The 15389-nt window shown below is 37.3% G+C and overlaps 1 protein-coding gene across 1 annotated transcript in view; it reads left to right on the top strand.

Moving 5' to 3' along the window:
- The window catches only part of RSPRY1 (ring finger and SPRY domain containing 1), a 26335-nt gene that overhangs the window by 8179 nt on the left and 2767 nt on the right, over positions 1-15389 (top strand). Inside the window, exons 4-13 of the mRNA XM_026856765.1 lie at positions 130-242; positions 2794-2920; positions 4358-4416; positions 4767-4833; positions 5572-5703; positions 6850-6965; positions 7740-7883; positions 10745-10856; positions 11817-11919; positions 13406-13558. Of these exons, the coding sequence (XP_026712566.1) occupies positions 130-242; positions 2794-2920; positions 4358-4416; positions 4767-4833; positions 5572-5703; positions 6850-6965; positions 7740-7883; positions 10745-10856; positions 11817-11919; positions 13406-13558 (1126 nt within the window). The remainder of the gene's footprint in view (positions 1-129; positions 243-2793; positions 2921-4357; positions 4417-4766; positions 4834-5571; positions 5704-6849; positions 6966-7739; positions 7884-10744; positions 10857-11816; positions 11920-13405; positions 13559-15389) is intronic.

Genomic DNA, 15389 nt, shown 5'->3' with positions numbered 1-15389 from the left:
CCCCCAAACCTTCCCCCACCCCGGGTCTGTAAACTCACTAGGTATTGAGGGTTTTTTCAGTATACATTTATGGATATATTTTGAACACTCCGTTAATTCTGAGTGTTACTTCTGTTTTGTGGTTGACAGATGAAGGCTGGTTGGAAGTTGTCCAATCTTTAATTAGAGTTATCCCATTAGAAGATCCCCTGGGACCAGCTGTTATAACGCTACTACTTGATGAATGTCCGCTGCCAACAAAAGTGAGTCTAAAGAGTATGTATTTATCTGTGGCTGAATTTCAGTTATTCGTGTCTGCCACACCCATGATAGCTTCTGGGTGGGTTTCACCAGTGATGCAAGACTGCTAGCTGTTCAGAAAATGGGTGTGACTTTCAGTTTTGAGTAATCTGTGGCAACTTGGTATCTAATAGTTACTTAATGCTAGAAGCATGGGGGGGGAAGAAAAAAAGATGTATCTGCTCTACTGGGAAGAACAAGAGGCTTTTGGGCTTTAGCTGCTTTTCCAGCTGTCCTCTCCTGTCATGTAGTACAGATGCTGTGCAAAAGCAGTACAAGTTCTGCTGGTTTGTTTGAAAGTTCTGAAAGCTGTGCATTTATAAGTCACTGTTGAATTTGTTCCTGCCCCGCACATGAGGAATGCAACACAAGTGGGTGTGTTAAGTTAAATAAATGACATTTTTCAGCTATTAAATAGCTAGATACAGTGTTGGCAAATGGAATACTTTTTTACTGACTGCTAACCTGCTTTCCTGGTTTTTGGATGGAATGATGATCTGAGGTGTTCATACTGTGTTGGTACAGATGTTTTAGTGAGAGCCTCAAGTACTTGAAGATGCTAACCATTGTTGAATCCCTTTAAATGTGATGATTGTACAGAGAACTTGTCTGTCTTCAAATGCTTGTCATGATCTCATTTATCAAAAATTGATGATGACATCATTGCAGCTTTCATTTATCAATCTACTTATGCTGCCAACTGTAGTTTTCAATTTGCATTGTTAGGGATATAAAAATATGGCAGCTTGTCTTAGGTAAATGTGTGAATGGCTGGAGAGCTAGTCAAGCTTCTACCCAAAGAGGGGTTTTCTTCCTCTAGGCTGTTGCTTAAAGTCATCTGAGACTTTGGACAAGTTAAATGTTATATGATGACTGTCATGGAGACTGCAAAATTATTTTTAAAACAAAGCTATGACTAGAAATTTTGCCTGCTTTGAAAAGAAATCAGAAGATGGAGGAAAAGTGGGGTGGTTTTTTTCTCAGCTATATAATATACTTGGCAATCAAATAGGGTTTTTTGAAAGCCACGTGACTCTTATTTAGGTATTTTAATTTTAAGGAGTTAGCTATGAAATAGTCGACCATAACAAGACAAAAGGAATAAGATGCCTGTTTCTGGAGTGCACAGAGATTTGGGGTTTTTTCTGTGCAATCTCTTCATGGCACAGGGAGCTGCAGTTGTGAGATCCACTGGTCATATGCAGCCTACTGAAGTGTCTGCTGCTGTTCATTTCCTTTCTCTTTGGGGTAAATTTAAGTTTTTGGTCTTAAGGGTTTTAAGTTAGTGCCCTGCTTCTGTGACAGCTGGAGAACAGCAGCAGGCTGTATTTCATTTTCTGTTATTGTAGGCCTTAAAGTCCATGAAGTTAAAATGGCAGTGCAGTAAACTGTTTATTCTATAAAGTCTTTAACTCAAAATAGTTGATCTCCGTGACAGTTCTAATAATGGCTAAAAGCAGTATCAGAGTATGTCAAGAGTCTAATTTTAGTGAGGCTTTTCTATCCCAAGTCTGGCTCAGTCATCCTTTCGTCTTTCTCTATTCTTCCCACTTGGCATCAGTCCTGTTCATCAGTTCTGGTTTTGTGGCTTTTCTTTTGGGAACATAACTTTTCAGTGGGGAAAAAAAAAAAAAAAAAAAAAAAAAAGTATATTCAGCTTGAGCAGTATTCGTTTTTCTCCAAATGGCCTGCTGATGACTTCAATATGAGGAGTTTTATTTTAATTAGATCCTAGCCTGAAATTATGCAGTTCCAATCCGAATCAGCTGAAAATTTCATGATGTCTGGGAAGTTGAGGGGCATTTGGAACTTTGCAGGGTGGGGTTCTCTCTGTGGGGGGTAACTTGTTCTGGCTCTAGATCAACCCCTAACTGCTCTGAAAATGGATGGTATGCTCTAGATCTGGCTCTAATTTTATCCATACTATACTGCATGAATGAAACAAGTCAAAGCATGGCATTTTAGATTTATTACCCTCATTGGTCACTTCTTAAATTAGTGTGACTACAGAAAACCATTTATGCTCTCAAGAATACCATTTGACATCCTGTAAAGTTGACAGCATCCTAAACTTATGATGGGTATGTAGGTTCTCTTTTTGGGACATGTCTCTTTAGTCTTGAATGCAGAAGTCTAAACTGGCCCTTTTCTTTTGGAAAGGGTGTGAGTTTTAGGACCCTGGAAACAGATTAGGTGGCAGTAGTGTCATATGTGCTGATGGGTATTGTTTGCCTTTGTTTACTATTCTAGTGCCTGTTGCTATAGGTAGCTCACTTGTGTGTGTCCAGAAGTGTCCCAAGTTGTTGATCACAACAATGGCCAACAATATCGTGGTAATTTTAAAGTTACAACTTTTCCCATCTGCTCTTTATTATCTTATCTTAGAAGATAACCATCCCATGCTGACTTGAGTAATCCTGTGTGTAAATAATTGATTGTACTGTGTTGAGTTAGGAGGAAAACTGTATTTGTCATCGGTAATGTTGAATAAGTTTCTGATCTTTTCTTTTTCAGGATGCATTACAAAAGTTAACTGAAATACTAAACTTAAGTGGAGCTGCTGCTTGCCAGGATGCTTGTCACCCTGCCAAACACAGGAATACAACTGCAGTACTGGGATGCTTAGCAGAGAAGTTAGCAGGTAAAGCCGTGGAGTTCTTCTGAAAGTTTGCATCTGGCTCACTAAAGCACCTTCTGCTTTAGCGCCCACGATGCAGGCTAGTTTAGAAATATTTTTCTAAGAACTAAATGTTCTGCATTGAGGGGAGACCTTGCGTGACAGAATCTACTGCTTTCTTAATATTGTTGAACACTCACTGGCTTGGGTCTGAATGAGTCATTCACAATCCCAGATACCTAAAACGATTTAATCCTTCTGATGCGTGGTTAGTGATTGTGGATCAATGTTTGTTTAGGGTATATTGCTTTAGCACTGGTGGTCAGTCTTTTCTGTAGACCTAATCTGGCTGTATGTGAATTACTGAGAATACATTTAGCTAGTGGGAACTTTAGCCAGTAGACAGGAGTATCACACTAGTAGTCTTAGAGGCTGTATAGAAATTAAAAAGATGCTTCTGCTAAACACATCATTCTATTGTAGTTAGCTGAAAAGATTCTCTTTTCTGTGTTACTTAAACAAAAACTGCTGGGGTTCTATTTCAAGGTGACTTGTATGGAACTTCTTATTCCCTATCATTTCTAGTATCCTGCTGGAAACTGACGATTAAGTTTCCTTCCTGCTGATGGTTGATTTTGAGTCTAGTTTTTTCCTTCTCTTCTGAAAGTGGACAGGAAAAGGTGGAAAAAATGATTGTCTGGTATGACCTAATGGTTATTAAAAAATAATTTCAATATTTCTGTCAAAAAAAGTAAATAACAAGGGCAGGAAGCATTTTTGTACTATAATACTTCTACCCTGTTACACTAAGTGAAAATGAGATCCTGTATTTACTTTCATCTTGGTGGACATGGATCTCATTCTGTCAACTCAGGCAGTAATCTGTTAATGCTGCATTGGAACCCATTGCAGTTTGTTATAGTTTGTAGATGCCAGCATTTAATTCCCTTGTATCTGTCTTGACTAAGCAGACAGTATTTCAGGGCATGTCTTTCTAAATTGGCTGCTTGCAGTGGTGCTGCTGCAAATTGTATCATTAATTATCAAGTATATTAGATGCTCAGTTTTGTTTATTTTGGACTATCATAAAGGGAGCTGGTCTTTATACTTTTGAGTCTGAAAGTAAAGGGGAGCCAGTCTCTCTGAAAGTAATAAGCATGAGAATACTAAGCAGAAGCTGGTGGATTCTTACCTCAGAATCTCAGAAGTGTGGCTAGAACACTGCTGTACCCATTTACAGCTGGTAAACTGAATATGTTTGTAATCTGCAAGTAACTGTAGTTATTAAATGTATAGCAAATATTTGACTGGGAACAGTGGTAATTGTTCTAGATTATAGTTCTGCTTTGCTGCAAAGTTCTTAAATGTTCTTTAATTTGTTGCCTTGTGTTTAAAAGATCTGTGTGATGATGAGTATATGGTAGTTCCCATGGATGGATTTAACTATTAATGTTCTTGTAGGTCCTGCAAGTATAGGCTTACTCAGCCCAGGCATATTGGAATATTTACTTCACAGCTTGGTAAGTGTCTTTTATATGTATCCATATGTAGCAATTATAGCGCAGGTTTTTTTTTTTCTGTTATTGTGAAAAGTTAGGGTCATGTTTGGTAAATACTGGTGACATGTTATAGAAAGCTGAGGTTCCAAGGAGTTGGTGGGATCTTCATCCCTGGAGGTAATTACAAGTCCATAGGACAAGGCACTGAGCAAGCAGCCTGATCTACTCAAACCAGCTGTCCACAGGAGGGTGGACTAGAGGAGCTTTGGAGGTCCCTTTCAACCTAAAGTATTTTCTGACAGACTAACAGCTTTTCCTATCCATCTGTGCTGGGTATTTGTTAAATAACTTTTCTTACTGTCCATGTTTAGAACTTCCAGTCCCATCCAACAGTGATGCTTTTTGCACTAATAGCACTGGAGAAGTTTGCACAAACAAGTAAGTATTAGCCTGATTCTGCTCTTAACAGTCATACTGTGGCTTCCACTGCATGATCATCACTTACTACTTCTAATAACACTTGTGAGCATGAGAGACTGGATGGGTGGAAACACAAATAAAGAGAAATGTTTGTCCACTTATGGGCAAGAAGAATATTTATTGCTTTAGTGACATCCCTCTTCCCCTCAAAAACCTTGAGATATTTGCTGAAACTCAGTGCATTCCTTCTCAGATAGAAATTGCTGTAGTAGGACTTACAACATGAGGCCTTTGTCACTGAAATAGAGCTATATTGGAGATGGAGAACAGCTATGACTGGGTGTTTGCAGGCAGGAAAAAAATATTTACTGCTTTAATGACACCCTCACCCACAAACCCTTAAGACATTTGCTAAAAACCTCAGTCCTTCTCATCTTAGAAATTCCTGCATAAAGACTTTTATGACATGAGACCTTTTCTTACCTGAAAAGAAATAAATCTGTATTGAAGAGATGGAGAAAAGCCGTGAATAGAGAAAAGATAATAGTCTCTTGATGCACCTCCATGCTGATAAGTGGTATATCTGAGTGCTAAGTTAATTTCCCATCTGCCTGGGGAAAGAATTTCATGCTGTTTTGTAATAGTGAGGTTTAAAGGGGTAGGGGGGTTTCTACTGTGTTTGTAAAATGTTACTGTTTTTAACTAAACTTTATTCCTAGTTTATAGCAATTATACTGTTCTGCTCTTAAATTGCAGGTGAAAATAAAATGACAGTTTCTGAATCGTGCATTAGCGACCAACTGATCTTGCTAGAGAAATGGACAGATAATCCAGACTATTTAAAACGCCAGGTTGGATTCTGTGCCCAGTGGAGTTTAGACAATCTGTGTAGGTATAATGGATGGATTCATTTAATATTAATCGCTCTTCCAAAGACAATAGAGGACTACTTTGTGTTTGTTTTTATATAAGCACTTACTGTAAATATACCTGACTGCATTTTTAATCACACACACACACACACACACACACACCACAAAAAAAAAAAAAAAAAAAAAAAAAAAAAAGGCAAATCCAGTATAATTGCATGGAAAGGAAATTTTGGCAAGGAAAATGTTTGTGAAAGGAAGTGGTTTGTAGTCTGCAAGTTGGAGTGGCAATGAAAATTCTTCTTTGCACCATATTTCCTGTAACCTATGCTTCAGGAGATGTGTTTAGCTACTAAATAGTGCAGCTGTGTCTCTGAAACAGCTGGATTAGCTGGTGACAGTCACTGCTGTGATCGTACCCCAGCAGTGCGCACTCTCAAAGTATTATTAAAGACATTTTAAAGTAAAGATATGGTCTTGTGATCAAAAGTAAAAAGTATTTGACAAAGCACTTTACTAAATCTGTCCTTTTGTACAACTTAGAATCCTCAAATTCACTTGTTCACTTATGATTTTGAGAGTACAGCAACTCTAAGGACCTGCAGTTTCTAATGCCCTTTAGATAAACTTGGGTATAAGTGTTATAACAAGTTTGGGATATATAAAGGGTCCTAAAATAAGATCTTTGATTGTAAATTAACACACATGTGTCAGCAGTTTGATACCTGGTAAGATAAATGCTTCTGATCCTTCCTTGTGAAAAAGGAATGCAGGGAGAAAGGGCTGCTTTGGCTCAGTTCAGGTTTGTCACCTACCTGAAAATGAGAGAGTAAAAAAACTGCAAATCTTTCTTTTCCTCATCCCCAAAATCATTTCCACTGTGAATCAGAAAAATCCTGCCCAACTGCTTATACAATTACAATAGTAAACCATGAAACAGTGGCATCTTGGTATGAACTTGGATGCATCTGCTCGAAGCAGAGGCATAGGGTTTTTTTCTCATGTTCAGAGGATATTTAAGTGATGCTGTTTTCATGTAAGCAAAATGTCAATATTGCATTCAGTTATGCCAAAAATTATCTGGATCCTAGAGAGATTGATTGCCACTGTGCAAAACATTTAAAGTTTTTCTGCAGCAGTGATTAAAACTAGTTTTATTTTGCAGTTTTAAAAGAAGGCAGGCAGTTTACATATGAGAAAGTTGACTTGACCAACATCAGGGCTATGCTGAACAGTAACGATGTCAGTGAATACCTGAAGATCTCGCCACATGGATTAGAGGTAGGATACCAATTTGTGATTTCAACCTAAAAAGGAATCTGAAGAAAAAGGCAAGTTTTAACTATTTTTGTTTGCTTCTTGTTCCTCTGACTTCCTAGAATGAATCAAAGTTCTCTTCCAGCCTTGTATAGAAAACTTGCTTTGTCAGAGGGTTGTAACATTGCTACACTCATCTCAATTGTAGAAAAGTTCATACTAAAGTGACACCTCTATCTGTGCCCCAAAATTTCAGAAAAGTGAGGAGAATGCTTAGGAGCCAGCTGGTACTTCACTCATTTTGACTAAAAAGTATGATTCCTATTGTTTGTTCCCTCTGGTCTTGAAAAGCCCTTAGCCATGTGTTGGATTTTTTTTTTTCCCCCCTGTTACTTTTTCTTAAAATTTGTTTGACTGCTTACAGATGAATTTTCGGGAATTAACATTAAATACCTCTCCATCCTTCATACCAGAAGTCCCCTAACAACCAATGACTTAAGTCTTCCTGACTTGGTTATATTAGGCTTTAAATCTTTAAATTGACTCTGTCAACTTTCTACTTTTGGTAGGGTTTTGTCTTGGCTTTTTTTTCCTGTGGCTTACCACTAAACAATTTTCAGTCTTGCCTACTCACTAGTTAGTGTGACAGTTATTGCTATAAAGAGAGGTCACTTTGTCTGAAATGCCTCTAAAATTATGTTGGTGTATTCTTATATGCAAGAAACTTGATCCAGGGAAGGAGGGGGTTGTTTGCACAATAATTCTGTAGAAACTTAATTTTTGGTTTGGTTTTGGTAGGCTCGATGTGATGCCTCATCCTTTGAAAGTGTTAGATGTACATTCTGTGTCGATTCTGGAGTTTGGTACTATGAAGTTACAGTCATTACTTCAGGAGTGATGCAGATAGGATGGGCTACCAAAGACAGCAAATTTCTCAATCATGTAAGTATGTGTAATGTCATCTAGCTGATGATGTAACTTCAGTATTTTTCTACTCACGAAACCTATGAAAATAGTTCTAGTTATTTTGTGGTAGTAATTGAGCATTTGTGCGTTTCCTTCAATTTTTCTGTATTTCTTCAAAGCTATTTTTGCTGAATTTAGTGGTACGAGAAAAGGCTGTATTGTCATTCCTGCAGGCTGACACTGTTCACACAAGTCATGTATAGCTGCTGGCATTGACAGCTTGTTATCTACTTGCTGTTGTCTGGAGGCTACAGGGAAATTGTTACTTATTTCTTGTGGCTTAGTCTCTTCCTGGAAATTCTTAGATAACAGCAGAGGTTACTGTCTGGTTTTGGACGTAAACAATTACTCACTAAACTAGCAGATAATTATGCACTCAGTTTTACACAGGTCACCAAGCAGCCATTAGATTACACTCTTTAATGTACTGTCCTATTAAATTAACTTTAACAAGGGAAATAATTATTTAAATTGACTCTGGGTTAGCATGGTATCATTGGATCTGCTGGTAGCAGCAATATGGTACAGTTTGGATACGTGACAGCTTCTTTTTAATTAAAAATAAGGATTATAAAGAGATTAAACCCTCTACCTTCTTGCCTTTATTCTGATAACACAGATACACTGTATTACTTTATAGTTTGATTTGCTCTCCCTTGCATCCAGATAATAATCTTATTCTTAATTCTAAGTATTTTTCTTCCTGCTATTTTACTTTTAAAATTATGTACTTACTACCATTAAAGCAAAATGTGCCATGTGCATATGAAGTCCAAACCTATAGTCAAAGAATAATCTCGAAGATTAGCAGAAAGTAACTAGGACTTCTTTCTTATTAAATTTCATTGTAATTGTATGGCTATTGTATGCTATAGCACAGTATTTCCATAATACTGAGAAAGCGTAATGATTACTGCCCAGAAAACTTCTCTGCTTCAACTTAGAGAAGACTTCCCATATTATCACTAGTAGAGTTCATTAAAGTGCAAGCTAGAATTTTAGTACAAAAGGCACATGTGGCCTAGCCTACTGCCACTGACGACTGTGGAAATACAGCACTGAGACTTTAAATTGACACTTTTCCTGGCTGAGCTTGAGTAAGAAATGTATCTGTAGCCCTTTTTTATTGTAATTGTGTGGCTTCCTGTTCCTTCTTGGAATTTAATTTAGGAGAAGAAATACATATATCTTTTTTTTTATATATATATATATATATGTGTGTGTGTGTGTGTGTGTGTGTGTATATATATATATATATAAAAAAATCATAGAGATAAGCAGTTAAAACTGCTCATTTCTGATTATTAGAGAAAAAGTCATTCTACAGCTGAGTCAAATACAGAAGCTAATATGAAGATAGGCCAAATACATATATGTGAGTAAGTATTGATGGTGGGGGGTATGAGAGAAATACATCAAGGAGATGGAACAAACACCAGTGTCAAAAAACCCAACAGGAATGGGAGAGTAGCTTTTCTTACCATTGAACTTAAGTCTTCCTGTGAGTTTGATAGTCTTGTTCCACTTCTAATTATTTATGTCAATAGCATATGGTGTATAACATGCATGTATCTCTACATCACATCCAAAGTCCAGTCTCAGGGATTGCAAGTGTGATTTTTAAAAAAAAAAAACAAAAACAAAACAAAAAAACCAACCAACCAAAAAACCCTCACAACAAAACCAAAATACCACAACCAAACAAAGCTACCATACAGACCTGTCCTGAGCACAGGCATTCTAGACATTGAGTGTGATGGAAGCTGTTTGAAATAAAAGGCAGTGTGTCTGCCTTGTAGACTGCTAAGAGGATTAAAAGATTTTTCCCACTTACTGTTAAGGAGCTTGGTGTATGTGCATTTTTCTGTCTGTTCTTCCTGTACAGGGTATGAAAATAGGAGATGTCACATCTCTAAGCAGGATAACTTTTCTGTTGCTACAACTGTTTTGCTGGTGGCTAAATGCTACTGTTGTTTAACTTCATCAGGTGTCTACCTGAAATACAAGGATATTATCTTCTGGGTATGTCACAAACACAGTCATCAGAGTAGCCATATGCTCTTTATTTACAGCATGTGTAACAAAAAGACTAGTCCTAAACATGATGTTAAACATCCATTAGCTGGGTTTAACTTCAATTTGGGACATCAAAGGCTTGTGTAATCAGTCAGTGTCTACTATTTGCACTCCAGACAAACCATGCTGAACATGAGGAAGTTACTTTCTATAATGCTTTTGGATTTCATGTTTGAACTCTCTTATGTGATAAGATTCTTCTTCGACTCTGAAACCTTTAGTTTTGCATTTGTCTTGGGCCTTGGGACTGTCTCTTGATAACCTTTTCACAAATTGAGGGAAGCTGGCACTGAAAGGGACACAATATGCAACATTCAGTGAAGGCATTATGGGTTTGTCTGCTTTTTGTACTGTATGTTCTGGTGGCACTTGAATATCTTGTGGAGGAAGGCATCACAGTTCTGGTACTGGGACTTCAAGATAAGAAAGTAGTTATGCTTCTGTTGACTTTTTAAGTGTAAAAAAAAAATAGCTATTTGGGTACTAGCCTTATTAAGTATTTTAATATACAGGACTGATTTGAGCTCAGAGAGAATTAAAAATACTTTGGAGACAATATTCCCTTCCCTGCCTCCTCAGCCCAAGAAATTCCTTTTGATGTGAAAAATCAAACTAAGACTAGTTCAAAAAAATTACTTTCACAGGGGTGGGAGAAAACCCCTCCTGCTCTTGGATGAATGGCTTAGTTGAATAAAAGTAGACTTTAGCCCTTCTGTGTGAGGAATGGCTGGAGACTGAAATGCTTTGCTTTTTTCCTAAAGGAAGGTTATGGCATCGGGGACGATGAATACTCCTGTGCATACGATGGCTGCCGGCAGCTGATTTGGTATAATGCCAGAAGTAAACCACATTCCCATCCCTGTTGGAAAGAAGGTATTCAGTCCATTTTTTGCTGTCTGTCCTCACTTGATTTCTTCACAGGGCTTTTTCCTCTTGCAGGTGTCTTTGTTAGTAGGTAAAAACAGAGCAGTTACTGCCTAATCCTGATGATATTAAAGGCTTAATTATTGTGCCTTTACTAGTATTTGCAGTGGTATAAATGTACAAAGTGGGCACTACACTCTTGTTCTGCAATCTGTAAAGAGAGTCTTGTTGGATAAGTGCTTCTTTTCATAGGCAGAGTACAAACCATAGAGCATCAACTAACGCTGCTGGGAATTTAAACACACGACTTTTCTTAGATGTTTGTAGTCCTACAAACAGGGTTGAAATGTTCCTTTCTAGGTTGAAAGAGTTATTTTAGAGAAGTGAAAATAATTTAGAGATCAAGGTTAAGTGGAAGTTGCACTGTCTTTCTTGCTTTAAATTCTTGGATAACTACTGGGACAGCAAAATTCTGTTCTTAATATTAGCTTTGAAATCTTGGTAGGAGTCTGTCATGCCATACTTCTGTGAACTGTGCTGTCTTTTTTTCTATTAAAAATTTCTCCCAAGGCTAAATTAAAATGCCTCTTAACAATAAGTATATGTACAAGCATATAAGAAACTTAAACTTTATCAAGTATGTGTTCTGAGAATACCTTCAACAGGTGTAAAATAGCCAAGGAGGGACAGAGTACACTCTTTTTCTGGCTCTGGCAAATACTCTTCAATACTTCTACACCTGTGAGGTTTTAATGCTCTGTCAGACTAAACTTTTTTTTTTTGCTATTTTGTCCTGGTTTTTTTCTTAGGTTACTGCCTGTATCTATTTTTCCTTATGCTTTTGCAAGCAGTTTCTTTTAAGTGAGACAACTTACAGTGAGAATCATGATACTTAAATGCCAACAGCTGAAAGAGTTATTGTTTTAACAGAAGTAAAAATCTTTAAATTATCTTTGTTCTGCATGTAAGGAGATACAATAGGATTTCTACTAGACTTACAAGAAAAGCAAATGATCTTCTATTTAAATGGAAACCAGCTTCCTGCTGAGAAACAAGTATTTTCATCTGCTGTGTAAGTATGTGCTTATTTGGAAGGACAGTGACCTGTATGGATAATTGTTTTAATTGTATGAAGTGTTTCCCATTTGAGATGTAAATTCATGTTTGCTTACCTGAAGCCATCATTAAGGAGGTTTCCCAATTGAAAGTTACTTAGAAATCAGTGAGAAGGATATAATTTTACAAGTGTGATTTCAGGGTCCAAAATAAATACTTTGGACCTTCCAAAGGTAGTTTCACCTCAATGTTTTCTACTGTCAAACTAGCACAGCATTGAAATAGAATGAGGCTGTAGCAAAGGCAAAGAAATTTCTAGTAGTGCTTGAGAAATTTTTTCATTTAAAAAAATAAAGCTTCAGTCCTGTAAATGCTGGAGTGTGTATTAACTTGCTGCTGTTCACTGGGGCCAGTTTGTGTTATTGAATATTCATGGCAGGACGTCTCTTGGGTAACATTATAGAAAGGTGTTAGGCTTATTTTGCCAACTCTTAAAATTAACACATGGCTAATTCCTCTGACTCTCATGGAGTCGTTCAGCCTCTTAGTTCTGGAAAGATAAGCTGGTGTGATGCTTGAGAGAGAAGCTATGCAGTTTAATTGAACATTGCAGTACTTTGTAAATTAATACTTCTGTGCTGATATCACTTGTATTTTCTCTTCAAAATGAAGTTCAAGTTGCAAGCAATATAGATCAGTGTGTTGCAGAATCTCTTGCCTATTCAGCTTGCAATACTCTGTTCTTCATGTGGAGTATGTTATTTATATACTCAATGGATTCTGTTACTTGATTAGAGCTCAGGGTATTAGTCCACTTGGGCCCTTTCAGTAAATAAGACTGAAAGAGGTGATAGTTGTAGTGTTTTTACAAGGTGGCTGTGAAGACAAGACAGCTGCCCTGAGGTAATCCTGCAAGGGCAAGGAGGAACAGATGGGCATTGTGCTAACAGAGCTCAGACCTGAATTCATCCTGCATAGGTCCCACACAAGTGTATGAGTGCTGCAACTTCCTTAGATTTGTGCCTGCTCAGAGCAGCGGGAGTAGTGGACATAGAGGTGTCCCTTGCAGTTGGTACTGCTCTTTGTAACTCTGCTAAGCAGCAGTTGTTCAGAAGAAAAATACTTTCTACATGCTGAAAGAGATATCTGAGCTGATCAGTGTAAAGAGGATCAGGTTATAGGCTGTTTAGATGTATCTGCTCTTAGTGTAAGTGTGACTAATCCTAGGTGTAGAGTAGGCAGCCTTTATTGGCTGACTCAGTAGTAAATTCAGATAAACCCTGATAGTAAATTCAGAAGTTGAGAACTAACCAAGGAAAGTATGTGCAGATGAGACTGGATGTGTTAGAGGTTTTTCTCCCAGTTAGCTGTAGAACACTTATATAAAAGGAACTTGTCTCTGTTTCAGTATGTATTTTTGTCTGGTAATAGTAGTAACATGTCTGGAAAACTCCATTACTGTTTAAATCATTCTAAAATGTCTGTTGTTCATCATATTGCAGATCTGGCTTTTTTGCTGCAGCTAGTTTCATGTCCTATCAACAATGTGAGTTCAACTTCGGGGCAAAACCTTTCAAATATCCACCATCAATGAAGTTTAGTACCTTTAATGATTATGCCTTCCTGACAGCAGAAGAGAAAATAATTTTGCCCAGGTAACCCTTCTATCTAGTTTAAGTGTGTTTGCATACGGAGGAATAAAATGCTTCACTTCTGAGTTATATGTTATGTCGTACTTAGCAAAGTTAATATTTTATGGGGTCATGCCTCCATAGGTCTCTTTCAGAAAAGGATTAGACCATAGGCATCAGTGCAACATAATGAGTAGGGCAGGAGATATACAACCAAAATACATTAAAATATTTTTTGTAATACTAGGCTAAACTTAAATTAGTACTGTACAGTAAACTATTTTTACTAGAAGTGCCTCCTGCTGTCTAAGAATGCTTAGGTTGGTTGAGGAAGTAGAGTCTTAATTAGAAAAAGATGTCGTAATCAAAATTGACCTAATTTATGATGTTGGCAGCGTGGAGGTACTGCGTGATTGTGAGACTTGAAGTTGTCCTTGTTTTCTGATCCAGATGAAAATTTTCCCATATGTGAATAATAGTACTAACAAAGATCATTAAATTTAGAAGTGCTTTCCCAGCTAAATATAAATCAAGCCAGATAGGAGGAGGTTTGGATACATTTTTCCAAAATTACTGAATTTCTGTCAGGAATAAAAACTAATAGCTTTTCTGGTTTAGATCATTAGTAACAAATAATTTACTGAAACACAAACTCTAACTAGATATACAGTGTAATCTGGGGTACAACATACCCTGGATTTGCAACTTTGTCTAAAGATGGCTCTCTAGAGTGGTGCTGATGCATGTGGTTGAAATAATCTTCTGTTGCATCTCATTAAGTGGGGGCAGGGGTGGTTGGAGGTTCTATAATAAAATTCAGAGGTTGATTTTGAATTATGTACCTGTTTGATCAAGTGTGCTTGAGGTACTTAAGTGTATTAGTGTTTAAAAAGAAAACAAAAACCTGATGTCATTCTGCATTAACTCTTGTGATGTTTAAGCATTACCTGTGAGAGCTGTTATTTGATTGTGCCATATGGCATATAGAAAGAAACTGGAGGAAACTGGTTTCCTGTTGATACCTGACTGGAGAAACTTGGCCTGCTGTGTTAGAGCCTGTTTAATATGTGATAGTCTGAAAGGCTCCATTCAAGGTTGGATACTGTTGCTCTTTGTGTAAACAAAGATCATCCCTGCCGTACAGCTTGAACTGTTTGGAAAATAAGCCAATCCTAAATTAACAATAGCTTTGATCTTAAAATTGTTAGGGGGGAAAAAAAAGGCAAGGGGCCTGATTGGACTCTAATTATCTGTTACAGGAGTTAACATAAGCTCATGTAAAGTTGTGCTGAATTTAACACATGTAGTGTTGGGGCATAGTCTGGGCTAGATGTGTCACCCAGCTGTTCAACAGTTTTGATGGGTAGTGTCTGTGTTTCAAATGGGAAATGTCTTATTTAATCAAATAGGGGATTTTTATCCATTTACCTTATGGCATTTGCCATACTAGGCTGTTGATTTTTATTTTCAATTTGTATTCTTTTAAACTGTGTTACAACATTATAGGGTTTCTGAATTTTGTTGATACGCAGGTTTATGCAGTTTATTTTTTTCCCATAACTGTTAAAAATATACAAATAAATAAGACTTTTTTTTGAAGTGTTCAGCTGTAGGAGCTAGAAGAATTGTAATCTAACACCTTCTTTGTCCCTTTGTGACAGACCAGAATTCTGACAGTCGAAGGCTGTTCTAAACATCTCTGGTTGTAGTAAGCTTTCTGTTTGTGGGGAGGTTATGGTCGATGTTTATCAGCAGTAGTCTTGAGTAGCACATGGCAGTGTTGCGTTGGTCTTGGTGCAATACTCAGAATAGTTCCGAATCTATTGTGTTGAGTCAAGCTAATGTGTGTGTGCTG

This window comes from Athene cunicularia (genome assembly GCF_003259725.1).
Source record: "Athene cunicularia isolate RWA chromosome 11 unlocalized genomic scaffold, athCun1 chr11_part1, whole genome shotgun sequence".
Taxonomy (NCBI): Eukaryota; Metazoa; Chordata; class Aves; order Strigiformes; family Strigidae; genus Athene; species Athene cunicularia.
This window is presented reverse-complemented; position numbering and strand designations above follow the sequence as displayed.